We start from the raw sequence: 23,972 nt of genomic DNA on the forward strand, positions 1-23,972 counted from the left end.
CTATCAATATTTAAACAAATTGAAGTGGAAGTTCCTCAAGGAACAACATTAAGTGCAATCCTGTTCAATATAACATATACTATACCAATTATTTAGCAATCAGTTCCAAAAAGATACCAAAAATTATTTACGCCATATAGGTATGTGAATAACACAGTAATCTGGAAAACTGCAAAAAATAATAATTTCCACCACAAAGTACTTAAGCAATTTAAATAACATGGAAATTAACACCAACAAAATAGTATATCAATATCTCTCTTTAAAACGTCAATCAGAAGAATTCATACTACCAATAAGCAATAACACAATACTTACTTACAAATGGCTTTTAGAGAACTCGGAGGTTCATTGCTGCCATCGATTCCTATCCTGAGTAAGATTAATTCAGTTCCTAGCATCATATCCCACCTTCCTCAAATCCATTTTAATATTATCCTTTCATCTATGTCTCAGCCTTCCAAAGGTCTTTTTTCCTTCGGCCTCCCAATTAACATTCTACTGGGTATATGTAATTTGGATTTGCCCATACGTGCTACATGTCTTGCCTGTCTCAAACATCTGGATTTAATGTTCCTAATAATTATGTCAGGTGAAGAATACAATGAATACAGTTCTGCATTGTGTAACTTTCTCCATTCTCCTGTAACTTCATCCCTATTAGCCCTAAATATTTTCCTAAGCACCTTATTCTCGAACACTCTTAGTCTCTGTTCCTCTCTCAAAATGAGAGTCCAAGTTTCACAACCATACAGAACAAACTGGTAATATAAATGTTTTATAAATTCTAAATTTCAGTTTTTTTGAGAGCAGACTGGATGACAAAAACTTCTCAACCGATTAATAAACAATAACACAATACTGGAAAGTAACAGCATAATACCTTGGAGTACTCTTACTACTCCTAAACAATAAACTTAACTCAAACAACCAAATATACAAAAACTCACATGTTCTTAAACGACATGCTTAATAGAAATTTCAACACACACACCTAACCTATAATTGATTAGCAATGAAAAGCAATCATAACAGGAGATGACAAAACCCTATCACACCTACCATTACAAAATGTACCTAAACAAAGAGAACAAAACAAACATTTTTTTTTTCTGGATCCAAAACAAAGTATCAACGAACTACAAGTACAGAAAATTTCTGTAAAAAATTTACTTGTTGAAGAAAAAATTAAAGCAACAGAAATAGGACTGAAAAACCTACTGAACAGAACATCTAACTTCAACTGACTCCAAATAAAGCAATAGAGGCAGTAACTTCTAACAATACCCCAAAAACCTATCAATCGTGGATAGCCAAAAAATCATACAAAAGCTAGAAAGATTAAACGAAAGAATTGTTCTGCAGTGGATTCTAAACCACGTCAATCTAATGGGCAATGAAATGGGGGAAATTCTGGCAAAAAGATAAACAATTCACAAATCAAGGAGACATCAACACCTTTACACAGCATTATGCAAGAAATAAAACATCAGGCAAACAATATCTGAAAGATTCCTCTATTAGGAATCAGTGTAATCAGTGTATGAACGTACAGGCAGATGGTATAAACTTTCACATCCTACCATGAAAAGAAACAGTTGCAAAATTTCAATTGTACACCAGACACAACTGCCTGGTACACCATTTACATTGCAGCAAAATACCGAATTCCAACTCCAACAGCTGTACATAATTCATTGATATCAACTCTATAATGAACACCTACATATTAATCTCTTCTAAACTCAACAAGGGAAAGCAGAAATATGGTAACGTGACAGGCCAGTACTGGGAAGCAAGGACTTGAGACAAGATGTAATGATGCAGAAGAAGTATTTCTCTTCTCAACTGATAACAAAGGTGAGTCTAATGTCGTTTTTATACAAATATTTACATTAATGTAAGTAGTCAAAATAAAACTCCCTTCATGACCTTAAAGACTGTTCCTTAGTGACAAATTTTACCGACACATTGTAGATGTCCTTATATTCTTTGAAGATCACTATATAATATATATATATATATATATATATGCCATTAAATTGGAATGCAAAAGCTTTTAGTAAGCACTGAACATGCGCAGTATGTTATAACTGGAACTTGAAAAATTCAGGTGGCCCAAATTTTGTACATCTGAATGTATAGATGCTCGTATTTAAGAATTATCGTCTTACTGCTAATTAAAAAATGATACTGTAGATATTAAGTTCTCATTCTGGGCTCTATGGCAGTAACTATCTTCACTCAAGACTCCTTATAAAATTTGTAAATTTATAACTATGATATATTCACGTGTTTATGAATTTAAGATGAGCTTTTGATAGTAAATAATTTTTTAAGATATCACTTAGTACTTGACCACAATATGAAATACTGATACAATCAGCATTTTACATCCTTACTATTAAAAGCTTTCAGGAAGTCAGTGCAAGTGTAATGTTGCATAAATTCATCGAACCACAAGAAATTGACGTACCTGGTAAATTAAAATATAAATAATTGATTAAATGGTGATCTTACTCGTGTTAATTATGTAAGCATGTGTGGCTTACAGCTGTTTCGGTATATATTTCGATATAATATATTCAGAGTATGAACATCATCATTTTCTACATGCTGTTTCGGCATGAACCACTGTACTAACAAGAAATATAAAATATAATGGGGTAACTTGCATATACTTTTTACAATCTAAAATCTGAACTTAAGCAAAGAATTTGTTAAATATATACATATTTTATTTTAATATAAAGAAAGTATAAATTTCCAGAGCATTAAATAATATGGTTAATCAAATGCTAGAAGCTTGCCTATTTTACATCACTGAAAATAAACAACAAATCTGATTATACGGTTCCCAAAAGAAGCAGATAGTCCCATAACATATATTAGAGAAAACCTTAAAAAATACACACAGAACTATGACAAAATGAATTAATTTTCTTAAAGAGAAAATATACCAACTTACAACAAAGAGCATAGATCAAATATTACAAATAAACATGACACTTATTTTTTACTCATTTTGATAGTACAAACGAATATGGTACTTATTCTTCTTCTCTTACAATGGTACTGTGTTACAAATTGTATGCAAGTTCTCAACAAATTCCCCAGAAATACTTGGCGTTATTCAATTTTAATTCATTTCAAAAGTTATACTGAAGAGACCTGTAACAACTGAAATTGTTTTATAGAATGGATTAACAATAAAAATAAATGTGTAAATTGCGAATAAAGCATTGTCAAGAACTTCATAGAACATAAATCTCTATTCAAATCGATAAAAGTAATCATGTTACTGAATTTTGTACTAAATCATATTTATTCCTATTCATTACTCAGAGCATGCATAGTATTGGGTTTTCAAGTCAGTGATTACTATTGTCACGATTAGCTTAAATTAATGTGCTATTACACAAAACAATATTTTTTATGTATAAGTATATTTCAACATCAAAGACTGTACTGTGTGAATGTCAGATTATTATTTCTATAACAAAAGGCAGTACACTGTATTTACGGTACAGTGATTTAGCTATATGTGGGCATTAATGATAAATAATTTAATCTCTTCCTTCTCTATTTTCCCCGCAAAAACATACATAATACAAGTCTGTTATATTTCTTCAGAAAAGAAAATTTGTGTTTTATGAGTAATGTTGCTTTAAACGAAAGAATATATTTTTTAACTCCTAAAAAAAATATATGTTGTTGTTTTCTAATGCCAGGCGTTTGACTATAAAGTCATCTGACCTCTTGCACTTCAATATTTTTCAAAGATATTGTCATGGTCAGCCACTGAAGCACAGATTTTGAGGTGTTCCGAATCCATTTCTTGATTTGAATTACACAATGGGCAGTTAGGGGACTGATAATCTGAACTCAGTTTTGGGTTCAGCAGCCCAAGAAACCATAAATGTAGCATACATTTTTAGAAAAGTCTTTATGACCCTTAATTTTGCAGGCCTGTGTCATTTATTACAGAATAAAGTTAGTATTTTGAGGACCTCAATTCAAAGGACACAAGTGGTATTTGATTTCTCATTTCGATTCTATTTTAAAACTTTTTTACTATTAGGGGCCCTCTAAGATATGAAGTCTGCAGAACTGATACTTACATAGTCTGTAAAACATGTATTAGAATGACATTTATCCAAGTTTTAATAATTTGCTGTTATGGATTTGTAATTTTCCAATGAAATTCCTAATAGAAAAACAATCGAAGCTAAAATGAAAAAGCTGAATGCTCTTATATTTATTTATGCAAAATTTTTCTTGATCATCTCCTACAAACTTTCAAGAAAACAGTTACTGGCAGACCACATGGTGAATGATTACGCTGTACCTATTTTCTCATTCATACCTTCATTCATTTTGTCATAGTTGAAAAGATGTTATGAATACAACGAAATTATAAACATCTTTTCATTTACAAACTGCTTTGCTTCAATATACTACGGCTGTTCATGAAATAGTTGAAGAAATGAAAGATCCTCAGCAAAATTTGGACCTGCTTTCAAATTTCTGTGAATTAAGGAGTTTTGTTCAGCTCTTTTCTAGGTTTTGAATAATCACGTTATTTTGAAATATTATTACGAAATGTAGTCAAAAGTCCATTCTCTTTTTTGCGTTTAATCTTTCTATGTTTATCTCACATAAAGATCATGAGCTCTTGCTACTAAGAAATTAATTTCTTCCTATCCTTGGTTACTGTTTCCAAAACTTAATTTTATTGCAGTCGAAGATATTTTATGAACTTCAATCACCATGATCACATTTATGCTACAGAGAACACTTTTTTTTCATTAACAGCTGTAATTCAAAATTAACTACTGAGTATTTATTATTCTCATAATTGAAGCAAAACCTCAAATTTAATGCTTAGAATTTTCTACTAAAATGTATGTAGTAAGTTAACAAAAATAAATTAATAAATAAATAAAAGCATTATATTTAATTAAATTTCTACTTTATTTGGGAAGACTATATGAGTGAGAGAGATTAGCAACCAAACAAAACTCTAAGTTTACACACAATAAATAGCACTTGATAAATATTAATATAATATATGTTCCTTCTTTGTATTGTGACTCACTGAGCTGTAATAACTTCACATTCAGAATACTGATTTAGCTGTTTCCAAACTGCATAGGTCTTGTGATTGGTATATTAATATATAAAATGCGAATTGTAGATAAGATTAGGAGAAAGGGAAAGGTAAGTTGGCACTGGGCATTTTGCTTGTTGTTACATCCCTCTTGAATCATTCATTTTGTGTGTGTATGTATATATACAAGGTGAAAAATAATTAAACTGACAAACTGCGGGAGGTTGTATGGGACACCAAAACAAATGGTTTTTTCTAACATATTTTCTTCAGAGGCTTTATTAAACAGGCAGAGGACGTATGCATTCTTCAGTTCATGACTACTCTATAAATTCACATTTGCCTGACTACCTGAACAATTTCCAGGGAAGTGGATTGGCAGAGGTGGTCCTATACTTTGGCCTCCTCGATCTCCTGATTTGACCACTCTGTTATTTTTTTTTGTGTGGGGACAGATGTGCAACCCCAATTGAATCAGATGATGATCTGGTAGTCCAGATGTTTGCTGCAGCAGGGGAAATAAACAATAATCCTTAAATCTTTCACTGTGTTAGACAATCCATGTCCTGCCGATGTAACCTTTGTGTACAGGCCAATGGACGTACTTTTGAACATCTTTTACAGTGATTTTAGTGTGCAAAATCTTATAAGAGACTCAAGCAATAAAGCAGGGCAATGGTTTGTGTTACATTAAGACCTCGCGCAATAATACCTCACAGAATACTGTTTGTTTTGGTGTCCCATACAACCTCCCCTGGAGTTTGTTGGTTTAATTACTTTTCACCCTGTATATATACTATACTACAGCACTATTCCCATTCATTTAAAGAATTTCAACTTTTTAACATCATCTCAATTCATTTTGGGGGAAAGGGTAATAGGATGGAAAATTTAGGAGGATCTGTTTTATAAACCATTCTCACGACACCATCAAGCTTACTCAGTGTCTCTGTATTTGAATTTGATCCATAGCAGCCAGTTGATTGCTCCTAACAAAATATAAATAGTGAATCATAGGAAGGATCAGTAATAAAAATTACATGTACTCATATCAGGCAATTGTAAATTTTTCAGTTAATAATGTGCAAAACCTTGGTAGAAATACACGAAGAGAGTAAAAAATTAAATAACTAGAAACAGAATGTAAGTAACAAACAGATAAAATCTATAACATTGCAAAGAAGTAGCTGGAATGCGAGGGATGGTTTAAAAGTTCATATTCTTACTCAATGGTACACCCCCAAAGTTCTTTTATCTCTGTTTTGTTCAATATTTACACGGTATCATTGTTGACTCAATGTCAACATTTCTCAGTTTCATTGTACTAATCCTATAAATATTTGTGTTGGCAAGAAGACAATGTTATGGCACGTAAAATTTCGAAAAGATGAGAATGTAAAAGATGCGGTGTACATCCTGTTTTACAGCAGGCTTTTTTGTTTTAACTGTCATAGTTCTGCCCCATCAATGGTATAAATGTGTAACCTTGCAAGGTCACTACATTGAAATGTACAATATAACAATTCTCATATAAATATTTCGTCATATCTACACTAAGAACTTTTCATATTAGCTTGCATATGCAAACAAATGAAAGAAGGCAATGTATAAAAAGGATAATGAAACGAAAAACCTTTCAACAGAAGGAGAAGATCAAGGCAAGTGGGCATGAGAGGAAAGAGTCATAGAAGACGACTTACAGAAGAATTCAAATAGAAACAAGAAAAGCAATATAGAGTAAAACTTCAATTATACTTTTTTTATGGGGGTCTGAAGAAAAAAAACGTATAACAGAAATGGCATTTAATTACATCTGAAATAGCATTAATAATTAACAACATGTGATTATTTAAAAAAAAAAAAAGTCAGTTACAAACACACTTCCTCTTTCTTCCACTCATTGGAATTAAAAAAACCAATCGGTAATCTTCTCGTCATATCAGGTTGAGTCTACTGTCAAAATATTTTCAGTGTGAAGGGATGTTAGGGTAGTTGTATTCATTTTCGTCACAACTTTGGATCTGGACTCTCATTGTTTAGAATGTTCCATTTCTTCCCTCTGCACATACTTCTCTTCCCTCTCTGAATTGATTCTCCCACTGGCACATAACTGATTAACTGAAGCTAGCACGTGCGGAGACAAGAATGGGCAGCTTAGAATATCCAGAAATTTCAATGCCGGCCACATCTTAACAATGCACACATATTTTATAGTATTTAAGTTATTATAACACGCAGTTTTTTTTTATTTGTAGTTTACAAAACTCACACTCATCATTCAGACTCGAACAAATTAAAATTTATGTTATGAGATATGGTGGAAAACAACTGACAGAAACAGCCACAGCAACTTCGTGTTTTTTTCGTCTTTTGCGCACTCGTAATTTCTTGTCCATTTTTGACAACAGAAAGATATCTAGAAAAGAATAAAGAAGTGTACATAGTATTTGTGGTCCTAGAAAAGACGTTTGACAGAGTGGATTGGAACAAACTGATGGACATCCTGAAGAAAATAAGTGTGAATTGGAAAGAGAGGAGGGTGTTCAGTAACCTAAATATGCAACAACGAGTCAAAGTCAGGATAGGAGAAGAAATGTCTGAAGAGAGTGAAATGGGGAGAGGAGTACGACAAGGATGCTCTTTATCATCTACCCTATTCAACATCTATTTGGAGGATTTGGTGAAGAACTGTTTTCAGAACATGGGAGGGTTAAAAGTAGGAGGAAGAAGAATAAAGTGTATAAGATTTGCTGATGATATGGCGTTGTTAGCAGAAGAGGAGATGATACTAAGGGATATGCTACTGGAGCTAAATGACAGCTGTGAGCAGTATGGAATGAAGATAAATGCAAACAAGACGAAGACCATGGTCATAGGAAAAAAAAATAAAGAAGGTAAACTTAGGAATTCTAAATGAGGCAGTAGAACAAGTGGACAGCTTCAAATACTTGGGGTGTACTAAAAGCAGTAACATGAGCTGCAGCCAGGAAGTCAAAAGGAGGATAGCAATGGCAAAGGAAGCTTTTAATAGAAAAAGGACCATCTTCTGCGAGCCTCTGGAAAACAAAACTAAGGAAGAGACTAGTGAAGTGCTTTGTGTGGAGTGTGGAATTGCAAGGGCAGAAACATGGACATTACGACGAAGTGAAGAGAAAAGAATACAAGCATTTGAAATGTGAATATGGAGAAGAATGGAGCAAGTGAAGTGGACAGACAGAATAAGAAATGAAGTTGTGTTGGAAAGAGTGGGTGAAGAAAGAATGATGATGAAAATGATCAGAAGGAGAAAAAGGAATTGGTTGGGTCACTGGCTGACAAGAAACTGCTTTCTGAAGGATGCACTGGAAAGAATGGTGAATGGGAGAAGAGTTTGGGGCAGAAGAAGACTTCTGAATAACCCTAATGATTCTCCAATAATAATCTCTACAGCTATCACCGTCAGTACCTGAATCATGTCATGAAAAAAGTCGATTGTATTACAGACCTTATAACTGTACATATTATATATCCGAAGTTAATAGATAGGTTTTATACCTGTAATAAATGGACGAAGCTTACAGCAGGAATTTGATACATAGCATTTCATGTATTTTAAGAAGACTGATGCATGTATCATTCCTCCTCTGAATAAAGCATGACCTTCTATGCTATGTGATGAATACTAATACTAATACTAGTATTGGAAATTAGAGAAAAGATGTAGCTATCATTTCTTCAATATTTATTTTTTCGAACCAAATGACTTGTTCATTTATCAAATACAGTAAGCACACAGTTTGTACTATGATAACACAGTCTGTAATATTGATAATGAATTTTAAATAAGAAATAATAAACTTCTATATACACACTCAAATCTCCTTTGGACATTGTTAAAAATGTTTCTAAAGGAAAATATGTGTAATACAGAAGAAGATACAAATGATTCCTAGTACAGCTTCCCAGAATAAGTATTATAAACGATGATGTGCAACTCAAAGAAAGAATATAGGAATAATGTACACTTTAGGCTCAATCGTACACTTCTCTAAGGTAAAGACAGACAGTAGCTACACATATTCCAAGCCAGGTTAAAATAACTTAAACTTGTGCACGAACAGTATAAAGTACCTGTTAATTTTCATCATCATAATATATACTAGAAATATAAATGAAAAAATTATGTGTAATAGGATCAACTGACTGCTATGAGTACAAAATCAAACTGAATAATCTAAGAAGAGTGTCTGACATCTGAAACACTGCATTAGCACTTCTCTGCTCTGAAACAGCAATAGATTTAGGACAAACATTGTGCGGGTAGGTAGACATTACATCCTGTCCTGAGAAACAATTCTGCACAAATCGCAACACACAGATTTGACGAGTTTCATCCAAGGTATTGGTCATTTAAACAAATGTCATATATTTACTAACATAGGAGTACATAAAGACCATATCGGGTGAGGTAAAGGTTTGAAAACTGTATTCAGCTACCACGATCATCAGAGACTATGCTTCACTGAAAATATAAGAGTTAAGGCTGAAAGTTGTCCAAGAGTATTAGATATTCTTAAATTCAGTTCCTTTTTATGTATGAATAAGCAGTCTTGGTAGGACCTACCCAACAAAGGCACAGAATGCAGTTTGTACCTGCAAGCAACAATCAGAAAGGAAAGTATGTTGGGTTCACATAAATAATAAATTTCATGGAGTAATTTCAATTGATATTTACGTCAGCCATAATTATGAGTATTTTCTTGTTTACCAGATTGTTTCTATGCTGTATTATCTCGAAATATATAAATTCATTATATCTATAATACAATTATACAAAAGGCTACGAGAATTCTGTATTACAACACTAAGTAAATGGGGTAATCAGGGATCCAGGAGATTGAAATGATAGTCCACAATGGAAAACAGATGTATTAAATTTATATCCACCAATTGTCCAGATTATATTATAATTTGAAAAATAAACGAAAAATAATGGGAAGGGAGGCTATTTTTTTAAGGGTTTCTAAGGTTTATAACCCCAATAAGAGCCCAACTTACATCAATGTCATATAAAATAATATTACTGTATAGTTTATCTTTACAATGTATTCTTTTCTTTATCACTGTTGTAAATTATATCCTGCATACAAGATCTTTACTGGTTATTGAATACATCGTTGGGATTAGGGTACTGATTTACTGAATTCCCATATACACATTCAAAACCACAAAGCACCTCTGAGTAATAGTACTAATGGTAATAGTGGTGATGATGCCTATGATGATGGTGATAACAGTAGTAGTAGTTGTAATAGTAAATGATGATGATCATGATGATGATGATAATAATAATAATAATAATAATAATAATAATAATAATAATAATAATACTTAATAACAAAATTAGTTCTTCTGCACTCAAATTAAATCTATCCATTACATTGTTAAATATTGTACTTAAAAGTGCAGTATAAATATTTAGTTCACGCAACTGATCACTAACAAACCTTACGAGACATAAAAAGTGAAGGCAAATATAATGTTTACAATACTTTTTACATAATATTTTCAGTATATATCTGTGCTCAATGTATGTCAACAACAGCCAATTGGCTTTTTCTTTACAATTTCACAGTAGAAATCTAAATTTCAATAGGATTGCGCTGAACACGTGGATATAAATATCCTATAAGACAGTCCCATATAGATGCATGTGAGCACCGAAGTACAGCAAGTCTATCAAGCCCACACCTTCACCCTGTTATTTCCGTTGTGCTGGAGGGACATACATCTGTTGCTGGATGCGTGGAGGTCTGCGATCCCTGTTACCTGCACCTTCTCCACCTCCACTCTTTATGTACGGTCTTGTTCCACCTCTCCGGAACTCTAGAATACCTGCAAATAATTGAGATGTGTTCAGTTTGGAATATAATATAATATGTGGTTGCACCTAGTTTGTAATTAAGTTACATGTTATATATTTCTCCATTTACACTTGCGACTTTATATTGTTAAATCCTGAACAAATTCCTGGTGTAATGCTGATAAAGTACAGTGGAGAAGGTACAATATAAACAAGTTTTAATTTTCATTTCCTTCACTTCAATGAAAATCATTTGGTCTAAATTCTTGACGTATTATTATTAGATCTTTAGGCGAGTTAGATATGCCCTGATCACTTCAACAAAAATGGACCAATTACCATTAACTCAAACCACTCTTCTTTATATTAGCAACAATGCTAGTAGCCTACTATGGGTGTGCCAAGAAAAGTCGCAGTGAGTGGATAGGCGATAAGGGTTAGGCTTATGCTACAATCAATACTGAAAACATCGCTTGACTTGACTTATGTGAACGTTATGCACACAAAAAGCACGTGGGTCCACATGGCTAGTTTTTCATTCATATCCTGCATATCGACACACTGCAACATCTGGCGGGCCCAGAGTAACAGATTTTTCGATTTATTTTTTTAATTCGATCATTAGAAACTTTTGTAGTCTAAAATAACCTAAAAAGGCATTTATCATCACTGGGATAGTACAGACAGTAGTAAATTTTCCTACTGATCCACAGCTATGCTCGGGCATGGGTTTGATTCTCACTTGGACTGAGTACCTATATAGGTTTATCCGAGGTTTCCCCAACTATAAGGTGAACGTCAGGAAAACACATTTAAACATATGGCATTAGCATCATGTTGTCAAATACCATCTCGCTAACATCAATTCCATCAACTCTAAATAAGCCAGCAGTTGATAAGGCACCGTTAAATGAAAAAGGAAACATCTGTCAACACAACAAGAAACTTGGGCAAAAAAAAAAAGATTATCATTTTTTTTGCGTGGAGCTCAGGGAAAAAGATTCTGTTACTTGCAAACAAAAACTTTTATAACTCTTAAAATTCCTTTACCCTTCATCATGTCTGAATCCATGGACCTCTGATCCAATGGCTAGCATGATGGCCACTAAATCACCAAGAACAACTGGTGGTGAAGATGAAGAAAACGACGAGTTACATTTTCTATTGCATGTATCTTGCAGACACAGCAAATGACCAATGTAACATTCTTATGACCATCCTACAATTACTAGGCAAAGATCACAATCTACAATGACTATGACACATCTTACCTGAGAAATGATTCTGGTTATATGACTGTGATTGTAAAGAGTCAGTGGAGTTGAGAAAGGCACTGGATGACTGAATGCTATGTCCTAGTCCATCCTGCGAAGTACAGAGACATGTAAACACACTGACACATTAAGAGAAGCTAATGTTATTTTTAATTTACTTTCAAAATCACAATCATTAATCTGCTTTAGAATGTGTGTTCTGTCAGAAAAAGAAATAAATTTAACACAAAAAAGGGCCATTTAACAAATAAAATGTTATTCCACCACTTCGGAGCAGTGGTCAGTGTGCCTGACTGTGAAACTAGTGGGCTCAATATCGAATTCAGGTTGGGACAAGTTGCCTGGTTGAGGTTTTTTCTGGGCCTTTCCCCTCAACCCATTAAGAGCTGAGTAACTTTTGGCGCTGGACCCTGGGTTCATTTCACTGTCATCACCTTCATCTTCAACCTGTCTACTTCCATACTCATAATTATGCCATTCTATTATACAGGGCTAACAGAATCTGACCTAATGTGTGCCCCAACCTCAGAACAGGATTCTTCACCCTATCTTAATTGCCAAAAAGTAGGCAGAGACGCAACTGGCAACATGTCAATATGTGCGGTATTATACAGAGCTTTCATTTCAAAACTTCCCAGTCTAAATAACTAATTACTTAAACTGAATTCAATATAAAAAAAAAAAAAAAAAAAAAAAAAAAAAAAAAACGTCAATTTAGATATTGAGGGGGAAGTCTGAAACCAGGCTTAATTGCATTTTAGATTTCACCCCTCACCCCCAGCCTCCCCCCATTTTGAAATTTCAAATGGCACTCCTATATTTTTATACTTAAATATGAAAGAGCATTCAATTGTTTATACACCTCATTCATTTGTTTTCGCATCTTTTGGTTTTCTATCGCTACCTGGCAACCTGTATTTTTGTTATTATCAGTTGATTGTAAGATGAAAACACAGCTTATTTTGTGTAATTTCCTAAATTTAATCAATAAGGGTGATCTATGTTCTCTCTTAAAGGGTATACACCACTTTAAAATAATTTAATACACAAACAGAACTATTACATGAAATGCTCAATAAGTTTTTGTAGCTTTATTCTCTTCAGCTCTAAATAACAATAACAACAATCCAGGTTGCCAGGTGACGATAGAAAACCAAAAATGCAAAAACAAATTAAGTGTATAAACAATTGAATACTCTTTCATATTTAAATATAAAAATAGGGGTGCCATTTGAAATTTCAAAGTGTGGGTGGCTGGGGGTGAAGGGAGAAATCTAAAATGCAATTAAGCCTGGTTTCAGACTTTCCTCTCAATAACTAAACTGAAGTGCTTTTTGTTTAAATTGAATTCAATTTATGTAATTAGTTACTTAGACTGGGAAGTTCTGAAATGAACGTCCTGTGTATGTATGTGCGTGTATGTATGTGTATGTGCGCGCACGCACGCACGCACGCACGCACACACAATTTTTTGGTACACCATAACCTTAATTCAGTCGCCACTTTGTTATATTGAACGTGTAAAAAATCTCATTATTTCCTGCTGAATACTCGCATCTTGTTTTACATTTAAAATATATTAATGCATTATCTCTAGTTTGTTTTACAGCCATCTCTAATAAGCTTCCGAAATCTAGGAACTTAGGACACAATCTCTTTTTCTCTAATAATTTAGCTTAGAATTAAAAGTGAGTTTATTTCCTTCATTCCAACATCCACAAATTTCTTATTTCGTCTTCTTTTCTGTTAGAAAATTTGTTTACCCTAGAACTACAGTGCAGTGAAGTTACTTCCTTTCTGTTCTGCAGCCAAAAGTTACAGTGCAGCTATACCTTATTTTATTTCATGGAGTCCAGTTTCATAGAAAGGACTTTGCCGACAGACCTTCTACTGCCCCCTACTAATTGGTTGTCATAAATAAATGTCTTCCTTACTGTGACGGAAATCTTGTCTTCTCTTCTTATTAACCAATCACAACCCTCGTTCAGAAGAATTGACAGGTTCCCCTCAAATCCACGTGGAGGCACAGTTGTCGCATCTTTTCCGAATTCCAAGAATCCTGTCAGTCTGACTTCGATAGTCACCAGGATTGTGGCAACTGTGCAATCTTGGGACGAGGGGACAGGATGGAATTATCAGAGTTGTTTGTGTAGGAAGTCATAAAGCTGTAAGCGGGTGTTCAAAGGAGCCACCGAACTGCACTCCTTGAAATAAAATAAGGTATAGAAGTCAAACTACACTGTCAAGTGTGCTGGTTGGAAACTCTCACTGAACTGCGATTTTGTTCAAGTGTGTGTAGTCTGTGTTTGTAACCTGTATCTGGAGGTCATGACACTGTTATGCATGTTATTTTGTAGAAGATTTAATTTCCTCAATAATAATAATAATAATAATAATAATAATAATAATAATAATAATAATAATAATAATAACAATAATAATAATAATAATAATTACATTTCCCGAGATAAACAATTAGAATTTTTATTTGTTGGGAAACCTAATGACAAGAGCAATCGACATGTTAGAGGAACTGAAAGGCAATATTTTGATAATGAACTTTGTTGTGTTAACAGATTTTTATGAAGATGTCAAGAAAGCGTGCATGCAAATGAGTAGTATATGTAAGGTTGATGTAGCATCTTGCTTTAGCTCTATTAGTTGAGCTTATGTTCAACTCTTAATACAGCGCATCTTCACCATCATGCCTGCGATGATTGACTTGCCGCATGCCTAGCGGGAGGCCGCGCTTTTTTCGCTAAGATGACATGTATGCTGATGCAGCTCATCAAGACCATTCCCATTCATATCAACAATACGACGTCTATAAATGAAACAGTTTATTTGTAACTTGGCCTCTGGTATTATTCATTTAGCTCAGATGAAGAACAGATCGTTTCGTCATGGTAAACAGATATTCATTAAGGGAGCGTATTTACATATACAACACGTACATAAAGAATAGAAAATCATGTGCTTCAATGAGGCGAAAATTCAGACGTAAATTTCCTGACAGGCCACTACCCTCTAGAAAAACAATAGTAAGGTTATTTAATAGATTCAAGGGAACAGGTTCTGTAAATGTCAGAAAAAGACGACAAAACCACTGTATTCTTAGAGGAAAAATTGAACGAAATTAGTGCGGCACTAGCGTGTAGCCTACACAAGTCTCCGAGACGTTTAGCACAGCACACAGGGATTTCTAAAGCATCTGTGGAAGTGGCAACAAAATTATTGAAACTAAAACCATACAGAATTTCATCATGTCATAATTTACAGCCCCAAGATTACAATAACAGATTTAATTTTTGTAAAGTGTTAGAAAAAGTAAATAATGAAGAACTTTATCCCTGATCGATTTTTTCTATGATGAGGCTTGATTTCATCTGCATGGCCATGCGGCACCACAGAATGACAGATATTGATCATCAGAGGACCAGATATTGTGCATGAAGCTCTACTGTAAGTTTTAACGAGTTAAGTTGTGTGAGCTTGCTTGCCTTCTCAGCAGCAGAAGCATGGCCTCCCACTGGGCATGCAGCCAGTCAATCATTGCAGGCATGATGGTGAAGACGCATTGTAGCTTCTTGGGAGTCTTTCTCTACCTACGAGCCATTTGTGAACTGTTCTTTACATTTAATTTTATTTACTGTATGCCATAGCTCTTACATCAGCATTGTAGCTTTGAGAAGTGGAACAAATAAAAAATTGTACACAAATATATGTGTAATTAAATTATTAATACGCAGTAAATACAGCAGATTAATTTAATTTACAAGCATAAACACTTCATCAGTTGAGTAGAAAGTATGTGCATGGAGAAATTTGGTTCTCTTATAAATTTTTTTCTCTTGGCCTTCAGGGACTTAAGATAATTAGGGAATGCATTTAAAATTGTAAAATATTATGTCCTTCTACGCACATCTATCATTATTCTTAGGACTTTCGTCTGAAAACAAAAATATGTTTAACTTCAGATGTATTAGCCCAGAATATTAATCCATATTTCATTATAGAATGAAAGTATGCAAAATACGTCATTTTATTGGTGTTTATATAGCAAAATATATGAGTAATATTTTCTATGTATGTTTTCCAATTCAAGTGAATATCTCATTCCAAACCAACTAATTTTATGCTTATAAATTCTTTGAGATCCATTTAATCTAACAGTGAAGAAAAACTGAGCACTATTACATTTACTAAACTATGATTACAATGGTTTGATTAACATTAAGTGTTAGTTTATTTACTTTAAACCAATCATTCACAAGTAATCATATTGTTTACTTGAGATAATCACACTTGTACCATATGCGAAATAAGATTACCCGGAATAAATTATTTATGGTGGAGACCACATCATTAATACAAACTAGAAACAATAATGAACCTAAAACTTACCCCTGGGGAACTCCATATTTAATATTCTTAAATTGTGAGTAAGTAACTTTGCATATATTATTGAAGTATTTATTGTTGTTTTCTGTGTAATAGGTAAGATATAAACCAACCTAACATTTCATTTTTAATACCATAAAACTTTTATCTGTTTATGAATATGTTATGATCTATATAGTCAAATGCTTTAGCTAAATCACAAAATATTCCTTCAACATGCAATTTCGAATTTAAAGAATCCAGTACTTCATTTGCCAATCCAAAACCTGCATTCTCTATTGATTTGTTTTTTTTTTTAACCCAAATTGCTCTAACACTAGTATATTGTTAAACTTCAAATAATGACAATCTATTTTTATACATAACTTTCTGAAACAGGATAGCAAGGAAATAAACTGACTGTAACCGCAGATCACATATAACACAATGATCAGACTTATGGGCTTTGAAGATGACAATTTTTATCAATTTCACTTTGCTGTCATCTAGCGACTGCACAAGAAGTTATGTTATAACTCTCATTTGAATTGCATGGAGCAACTGTACTTTCATCTAGCGGTCATTACAAATTGACAGTGGCGATCCTGGTAGTTGTTCTCTTCCACATGCTACCATTTTTAACATGGAGATGGCCAATCTGTTATATATGTGATCAGAGCTGTAATGAAGGTGAATAATTAGGAAGTACAGTATATAAAAAAATATAGTGCCAGCACGGAAGTAATAATCAAATTTAATAAATGCAAAATAATATGAATACCAATACAGAGAATTAACTCTCAATCCTTTATGTGCTAATTTTCTAAAAACTATATCTTCTTACAATCTCTTTAAACAGTATCCAATTAAAATAAAGATATCTTTTTGACTATACAGAGTGAATAATAAGTATGGAATATTGCTAATAGCTTCTTAAATTTTAATTTTACAAAAAGAAGTTTTTACACAAAAGCTGTTGGAGATAAACCATATAATATGATACCAGTGTTCGATAAAAGATAATTATTCAGGCATACAGGGTGTGACAGTAAACTTTATTTTTTAAATGGCACCTAAATTAAAATTTACGTATTCTGATTCTCAATTAAATTTTACATATGAATGCACAGAAATTTTACCCATTCACCTGTTTCATGTCTTTTAAACTTGTTTCATGACTTCAAACTTGAAACAAATAAGTATGTAAAATCGTGCAGAGTACTGTATGTCATAAAACTAAACAAAACAAAACACTATCACTGTTTTCGTGATAGACTGGGACATTGTTTAGCTGTGAATGGTTCTCACTTTGAAGCATCTGTTGTCAAGTTTAGTTAATGACTGTATTTTGTTTAGTTTTGTGGCCTGCTCAGCATGACTTTACGTTCTAATTTGTCTTAAGTTTGAAGTCCATGAAACAAATTTCATAAACAGTTAAAAGATAATATGAAACGGGTGAACAGGTAAAATTTCTACTCAATCATACATAAAATTTAATGGAGATTCCAAATATGTAAATTTTAATATAGTGTGTCATTTAAAAAATAAAGTTTACTGTCACACACTTTATGCCTGAATAACTTTTTTCGAACACTGGTATCATATTGTATGGTTTATCTCCAACAGCTTTTGTGTAAAATTCTTTTTTGTAAAATTAAAATTTAAGTAGTTATTAGGAATATTCCATACTTATTGATAACTCTGTATACACCTTCTCATATTAAAATTATGCAATGCTATTCAATTAAATAGTTCAATGTCAATGTCTTATCATATGGTAAAATAACAAAGGGGAGGGTCATCAATGGGAAATGCAATATATCACTTAAATCAATACAAAACTTTTAAGATATGAAAAGTAAAATATAATTACATGGCTAGGACTTGGGACACTAATTATTATATATATTCCAGTGAACCTTAGGGATAACTTAAATGAGCCACATCAATTATTCGGAAAAATTTAACCATAACGTGAGTGAGTGAGTGTGTGTGTGTATGTGTAACTAATGCTCAGAATTTAACAATAAAGTTATCTTCTTTCTTGTTTCCCAATATTTGAAGTAAAGTCTACAAAAAAAACTTAAGAGGTTCACAGCTTGCCAAGTGTTACATATCTATATCTTCTTCTTTGAAGCACATGAAGCAATATGAAAAAATTAATAAACCAATTCTATGAAGAGGCTTACTTAGGCAATCACGACCAGTAACCAATCTGAACACAGCAACAGATTTAGGTAGGACAGGAATTTAATTTCGAATCTTTCAAAGAGAATTTCCATCTTTAGTTTTGATTTTCGGTTAAATTGTGGTGAATGTGTTGAAATTAATTTCCTTTTTATAACATGCTTTACAGATTGATATAGAAAAATGTGTCTTGGTTTTGACTTAATTTTAGTTCCTTTTTTCGCTGACATATTAACTATCTTATTAGGTACCATTCATCCCATAATGAGTTGGGAATCCATTGGATAACTATGTTTTTATTTAAAATTTTTTATTTTATTTTATTTTTTTTTTTCATTATGCAATGAAAAAAAAAAAAGCAGAGGTTCACTAGTAGAGTGAGGAGAGTTCATGGATGTAGAACTGTTTGTCAGCAATGGTGGTTCTAGGCAAAATTGGCGGAAAAATGTTTTGAATTTGTTTCATTTATTGAGTGAATGAATGGTTGACAAAGTACTGAGTATACTTACAGACTAAAGACGGATACATGGTTTACAGAGAATGCTTAAAGACTGGACTTGTAGATTAATACAATCTGTCTGGTGTTGTACAGTATCCAGATTCTCTGTTTGAGCCAATATAGATGGCTATATTAACACGTCTTACCACTCTACAACCAAAGAATCCACGAGTTCACATGCACTACAACTCTCTTGTAGTCTCTCTGCCATCTCTTGTTACTTCCAGCAGTGATACTGAGCTTGTTTGATTCGTCTTGGAATGCCTTTTCCCCTGTTGTGTTCGTCTCCACTTTATCCTAGATCATTTTTTTTGCGTTTATTTAGTTGATCTCAGCATGCTCGATTGAGCAACACCTCAAAAGTCCGAATTAGTTCAGACCTCACGGAGCTATGCTCATAAAATGGTCGCCAGAATGCAATTTTTCGAGGCATGTTTTGCACCACCCACCTTGTTGATCTTAGAAGTCCGACTGGTTTCGTGCAGATGTTTACTGTTTTGGGGGTCCTTTGCCTAAATGATAATATATTTTTTTGTTTTGCTATATTCATTTGCTCAAAAGTTATAAACGATTCTAATGTAACACTTTCTTTGGACATTGTTACAGAGTTACCGAGTGGTTGGTGACCTACCATGCCGAATACAAAGACGCAGTTATATGTCAAAAGAGCTATGTTTCTAAACACAGATAGCAGTGAGGATGATACTCGTATTGTGTGGGAGAATTATCAGTCTAAAGAACAACCAAGTTCCAATTCAAACGATGAGGGGCAATAAGAGGGAGGAAGAAGACCCTTTTTAAAGGGTGTGCCATTAGCCGAACAGGTAGTGTCTCTTCTTTTCACTCTGGTAACGTGGTTTCGAATCCCAGCAAATCCAAGTGGAATTTTTGGTGGACAAAGATTACCTGGTGGTAGTTATTTCCCTCACTGGCATTCCATCTTTGCTCCATGAACTTTATTTGTGTGCTATACACTTTGTCTCCCATGGTGCACCGAGAATAATGTATATGGCAGCAATAAGAACTACAGCTTCAGTACATTGCTCATATATAGAGATGCTTGGAGAAATGACGCAATCAAATAATAGTCATTGGATTTAAAAATAAAACTGAAGTGTAAATCATATTATATTGATATATTTTTTTATTTTTCGAAACAGAACATCTGAAAACTTGAGGTCTTATTACACTGAGGCCAATATGGTAAATGTATATCTAATTAAGAAAACAAGTTGCCAGTATTATAATAATAATAATGCAAAAGATTTACACATTAGAAAATAAAGTGAAAAATAAAAAAGAGTGGAAGTAAGGACATTCAGTTCCTGGTCCTCATACATTCTATTCCAAATCACCATTTGTCCAGATATAGCAACTTCTGGTAGATATACTGCAACTGATAGGTAGTCATGAAATCTGAAACAATGTTTTTAAAAAAAGAAAAATCACTTCTTAGAAAAACCTTTGATGATCTATGTCTATAAGCTACGTTTGTTGGAGTCTTCTATTCAAACCTACAAATCTGATATGGATTTCATTACAACATCACGTTTCCTGTTGGCAATCTCCACTTGCAAGGTTTTCTAGACTTTGCTAGCCTGCAAGGCGAATGACTACATTGCACAGGTCAAGACACCACTAAGTCCGAATTCATTATCTCTAAATAAGATGATATGAAATGATCATTTATGGAGATGAATTTCGACGTGAGAAACAGCAGTGAATTTTACTTGCAGCCCTTACTTACGTTCAGTACAGGTTTCTTATTGGCCATTAATGAATAGTTATATCCAGAGATTATGCCACAGTCGCATTTTGCTACTCGACTTCTAAAAATGCAACAAACTTTGAATGTAAATGTCCAAAAATGCGACAACTACATTGGACTTCAGAAACGAAAATGGTAATGGAGAAAATGAAATCAGAGATGTGTTTGAACTAATCTGAATTTAAATGAAATGCTAATGAATGGGCACATTCAAAAAGGTATTCAGCAATAGATGTTCAGGAATTGATTTCAAAGAGTTGGTGCAATTCATGAAAGTTAAGTAAACAACTTCTTCCAATTGATTTATATAATTTCATCGCATACTGTAAATTGTGAACGAGGATTTAGTTGCATGAAGCTTGTAAGAACTGGAATTAGAAACCGCCTTTCGGTAAAAAGAGTTAGGACTCTGCTAACAATGAATCTTGAAGAGCTTATTAATAAAGAATTTCAGCGTTTAGAGTGCCCATAAAATAACGTATTTTAATATGATGTAAATTCAGGAGTAATTGATTCTGAACACACCTATGTCTAATGATTTACTTACATTCTAGTGTGTGTATCTAGAGAGTGATAGATGGATCGAAAGTAATAAAACTCCAAGAAACAAATTACATAACTTTTTGTTTCTGCATACTTTATTAATTTTATCTATCTGCACAATTATTTGGTATTGCACAATCATTTAGCAATTTGCACAAATATAATTTTTCATTTGTGCATTTTTGCGGCAATTATTTATTTTCTAGCTTAAACCCTGGTTATATGCCTCGTCTTAAAAAAGTCATGCCAAGGGTTTTTATAGTCCTTACAGATTTTCACCCTGGACTAAGACTTGAACTATCCACTGCTGTGCAGTAAAGATTAGCATGTCTGACTGTGAAACAAGTGGGTCCAGATTCAAATCCTGGATGGGACAAGTTAGCTGGTTGAAGTTTTTTCTGAGATTTTGTCCTCAATCAATTGAAGCAGAATTGCTGGGTAACTTTTGGCACATGACCTCGAACTCATTTCGTCATCATTAATTTCAACATCATCTATCATCATTCAATAGTTTCAGTCAATATACGATGATGAAGGTTGTAATACTGTTGACTTGAATACAGATGACATCGTTTTGAGGAGGCTGTAGAAAAAGTCTCAGAGGGACAGAATAGTGGACTCTGCTGGAACTGAGTGTTATGTAACTGAATTGATAACATGGCACCAAACAGTGAATCACAATGCTTACAGAAATGTGGTCCTATGGACTTAACCAACCATCCCTACCAAAAACAAGTGGTAAGCAGAATAATCCTCAGGTTGTGACGCAAGCCTTCAGACCTCTCCTCCGTAAACAGAGAGAGAGAGAGAGAGAGAGAGAGAAAGGTTTAACTGTGAAATTCAGATCAAATTTAAATTGTGGTAATTACCTGAGGTACGGAAAATTGTGCAATTAAGTTGCTCATAACAATCTTCTAATAAATTCCTTTCTGTTCGATAATTTGGAATCCTTAAATTTATAATTAACTTAAATACATTTTCTCACCTCAGTAAAAGGGATGCAGTCATCTTGTAGAACTTCTTCATAGTTGCCATATTCAATGAAACGTACAACACAGGTACGCTCCGACACACCAGTCACCTCAGCATTGTAATACTGCAAATCCAAAACATGTAATTGATCAAGAATGCACATAATGTGTTGCTTCATTTTAACATGCCACATTTTGAGACATAAACAACATTCTGACCAACTGGAATTTAATTTAAATTACTGTATATGGTTCCCAATACAAACTGTACTCAGTGTTCTAATTCAATTTTCCTCACATATTTCCTCTCTTCTAATCAGATGAAATGAAATTGTTATGACTGAAACCTAAACACTATCGACTACATGTTATAAAATTCTGATATTAGTAGCAGTGGTCATAAGAAGCAATTTGAGAAATAAGGACCCACACCTGGAAAACCATTGCGAGTCATAATCCAAAAATTGTCTCACAAAAATACCAGAAAGGCAAGCATATGTGTGCATTCTGTGAGGTATATTGCATAGGAAACTTTTCCAGCAGGTCAGTTCGAATCTTACAGATTTCGTGGATAAATTACCCTTTAATGAAGTTACATAAATGCCAAAAGCTCATAGGTACAATTAAAAGAAAACCAGTGAATAAAGTGAGAGCCAACATGGCTCTTAAGTGCTACAAAACCACGAAAATGTTTATACTACTGCACTCTGAACACTCTGTCTCTTAACAATTCAGAAGAATTGAAGCTGTGGAAGATGACTGTTATGGGCCCAATATACCTATTAGACTACAAATGCAGTACGGTAACATAACATGAACTGAATATGACAAATACAGTAAAACTTATTTTACAGGTTACACACTTATACTTTTTTCTAACAGCTCTGAAAAATTCATGAGAGAGAGAGAGAGAGAGAGAGCGAGAGAGAGAGAGAGAGAGCGAGAGAGAGAAGAGAAAAAAAAACGCGCGCGCACGCACGCACGCACGCACACACACACACACAAAAAACAAACAAAATTCACGCAGTTCTCCTACAGTTAATGGAGGTAATCCCTGAGGTTATTTGGAACAAAAAAATGTAAATAAATTAAAGGGATTACATTCATAATTACGGAGTTACAACACATTTTCGAAATGCGTCATAGTGAATGGAGCGCTAGGCATGTTTGCTGGGAGAGAAATTTGGGGCAGAAGAAATTAGATGATATATAACATTACAATATATGGATCATATGAACAGACTAAGAGGAAGGTGGAAAATTGGAAAGATTGGAGAATGTGGGTTTGTAGTGAAAGACCTGCTATTGGAAAAAATTATGAATGAAAGTAGCAATGGCATGGTAACTAGTCTTATAATTCCTTGAATGCAAAATGTCTTTAAATCAGTGTTGGAGGAA

General features: G+C 33.5%; 1 protein-coding gene across 3 annotated transcripts in view; it reads right to left on the reverse strand.

Annotated features, from left to right (window-relative positions):
- Window positions 1-2,716: 2,716 nt before the first annotated feature.
- LOC138696522 (tudor domain-containing protein 3-like) overlaps window positions 2,717-23,972 on the reverse strand; it is a 56,318-nt gene continuing 35,062 nt past the window's right edge. The window contains exons 11-13 of one of the 3 annotated variants that reach the window (XM_069821602.1): window positions 22,589-22,699; window positions 12,224-12,317; window positions 2,717-10,984 (exon numbers count right to left, since the gene is read on the reverse strand). In XM_069821602.1, the coding sequence (XP_069677703.1) occupies window positions 10,851-10,984; window positions 12,224-12,317; window positions 22,589-22,699 (339 nt within the window). In that variant the 3' untranslated portion in view covers window positions 2,717-10,850. Of the gene's footprint in view, window positions 10,985-12,223; window positions 12,318-20,409; window positions 20,709-22,588; window positions 22,700-23,972 lie in introns of those variants that run through there. The other 2 variants (XM_069821605.1, XM_069821603.1) reach the window with 2 other exon arrangements.

This window comes from Periplaneta americana, chromosome 3 (genome assembly GCF_040183065.1).
Source record: "Periplaneta americana isolate PAMFEO1 chromosome 3, P.americana_PAMFEO1_priV1, whole genome shotgun sequence".
In the NCBI taxonomy this organism is placed as follows: domain Eukaryota; kingdom Metazoa; phylum Arthropoda; class Insecta; order Blattodea; family Blattidae; genus Periplaneta; species Periplaneta americana.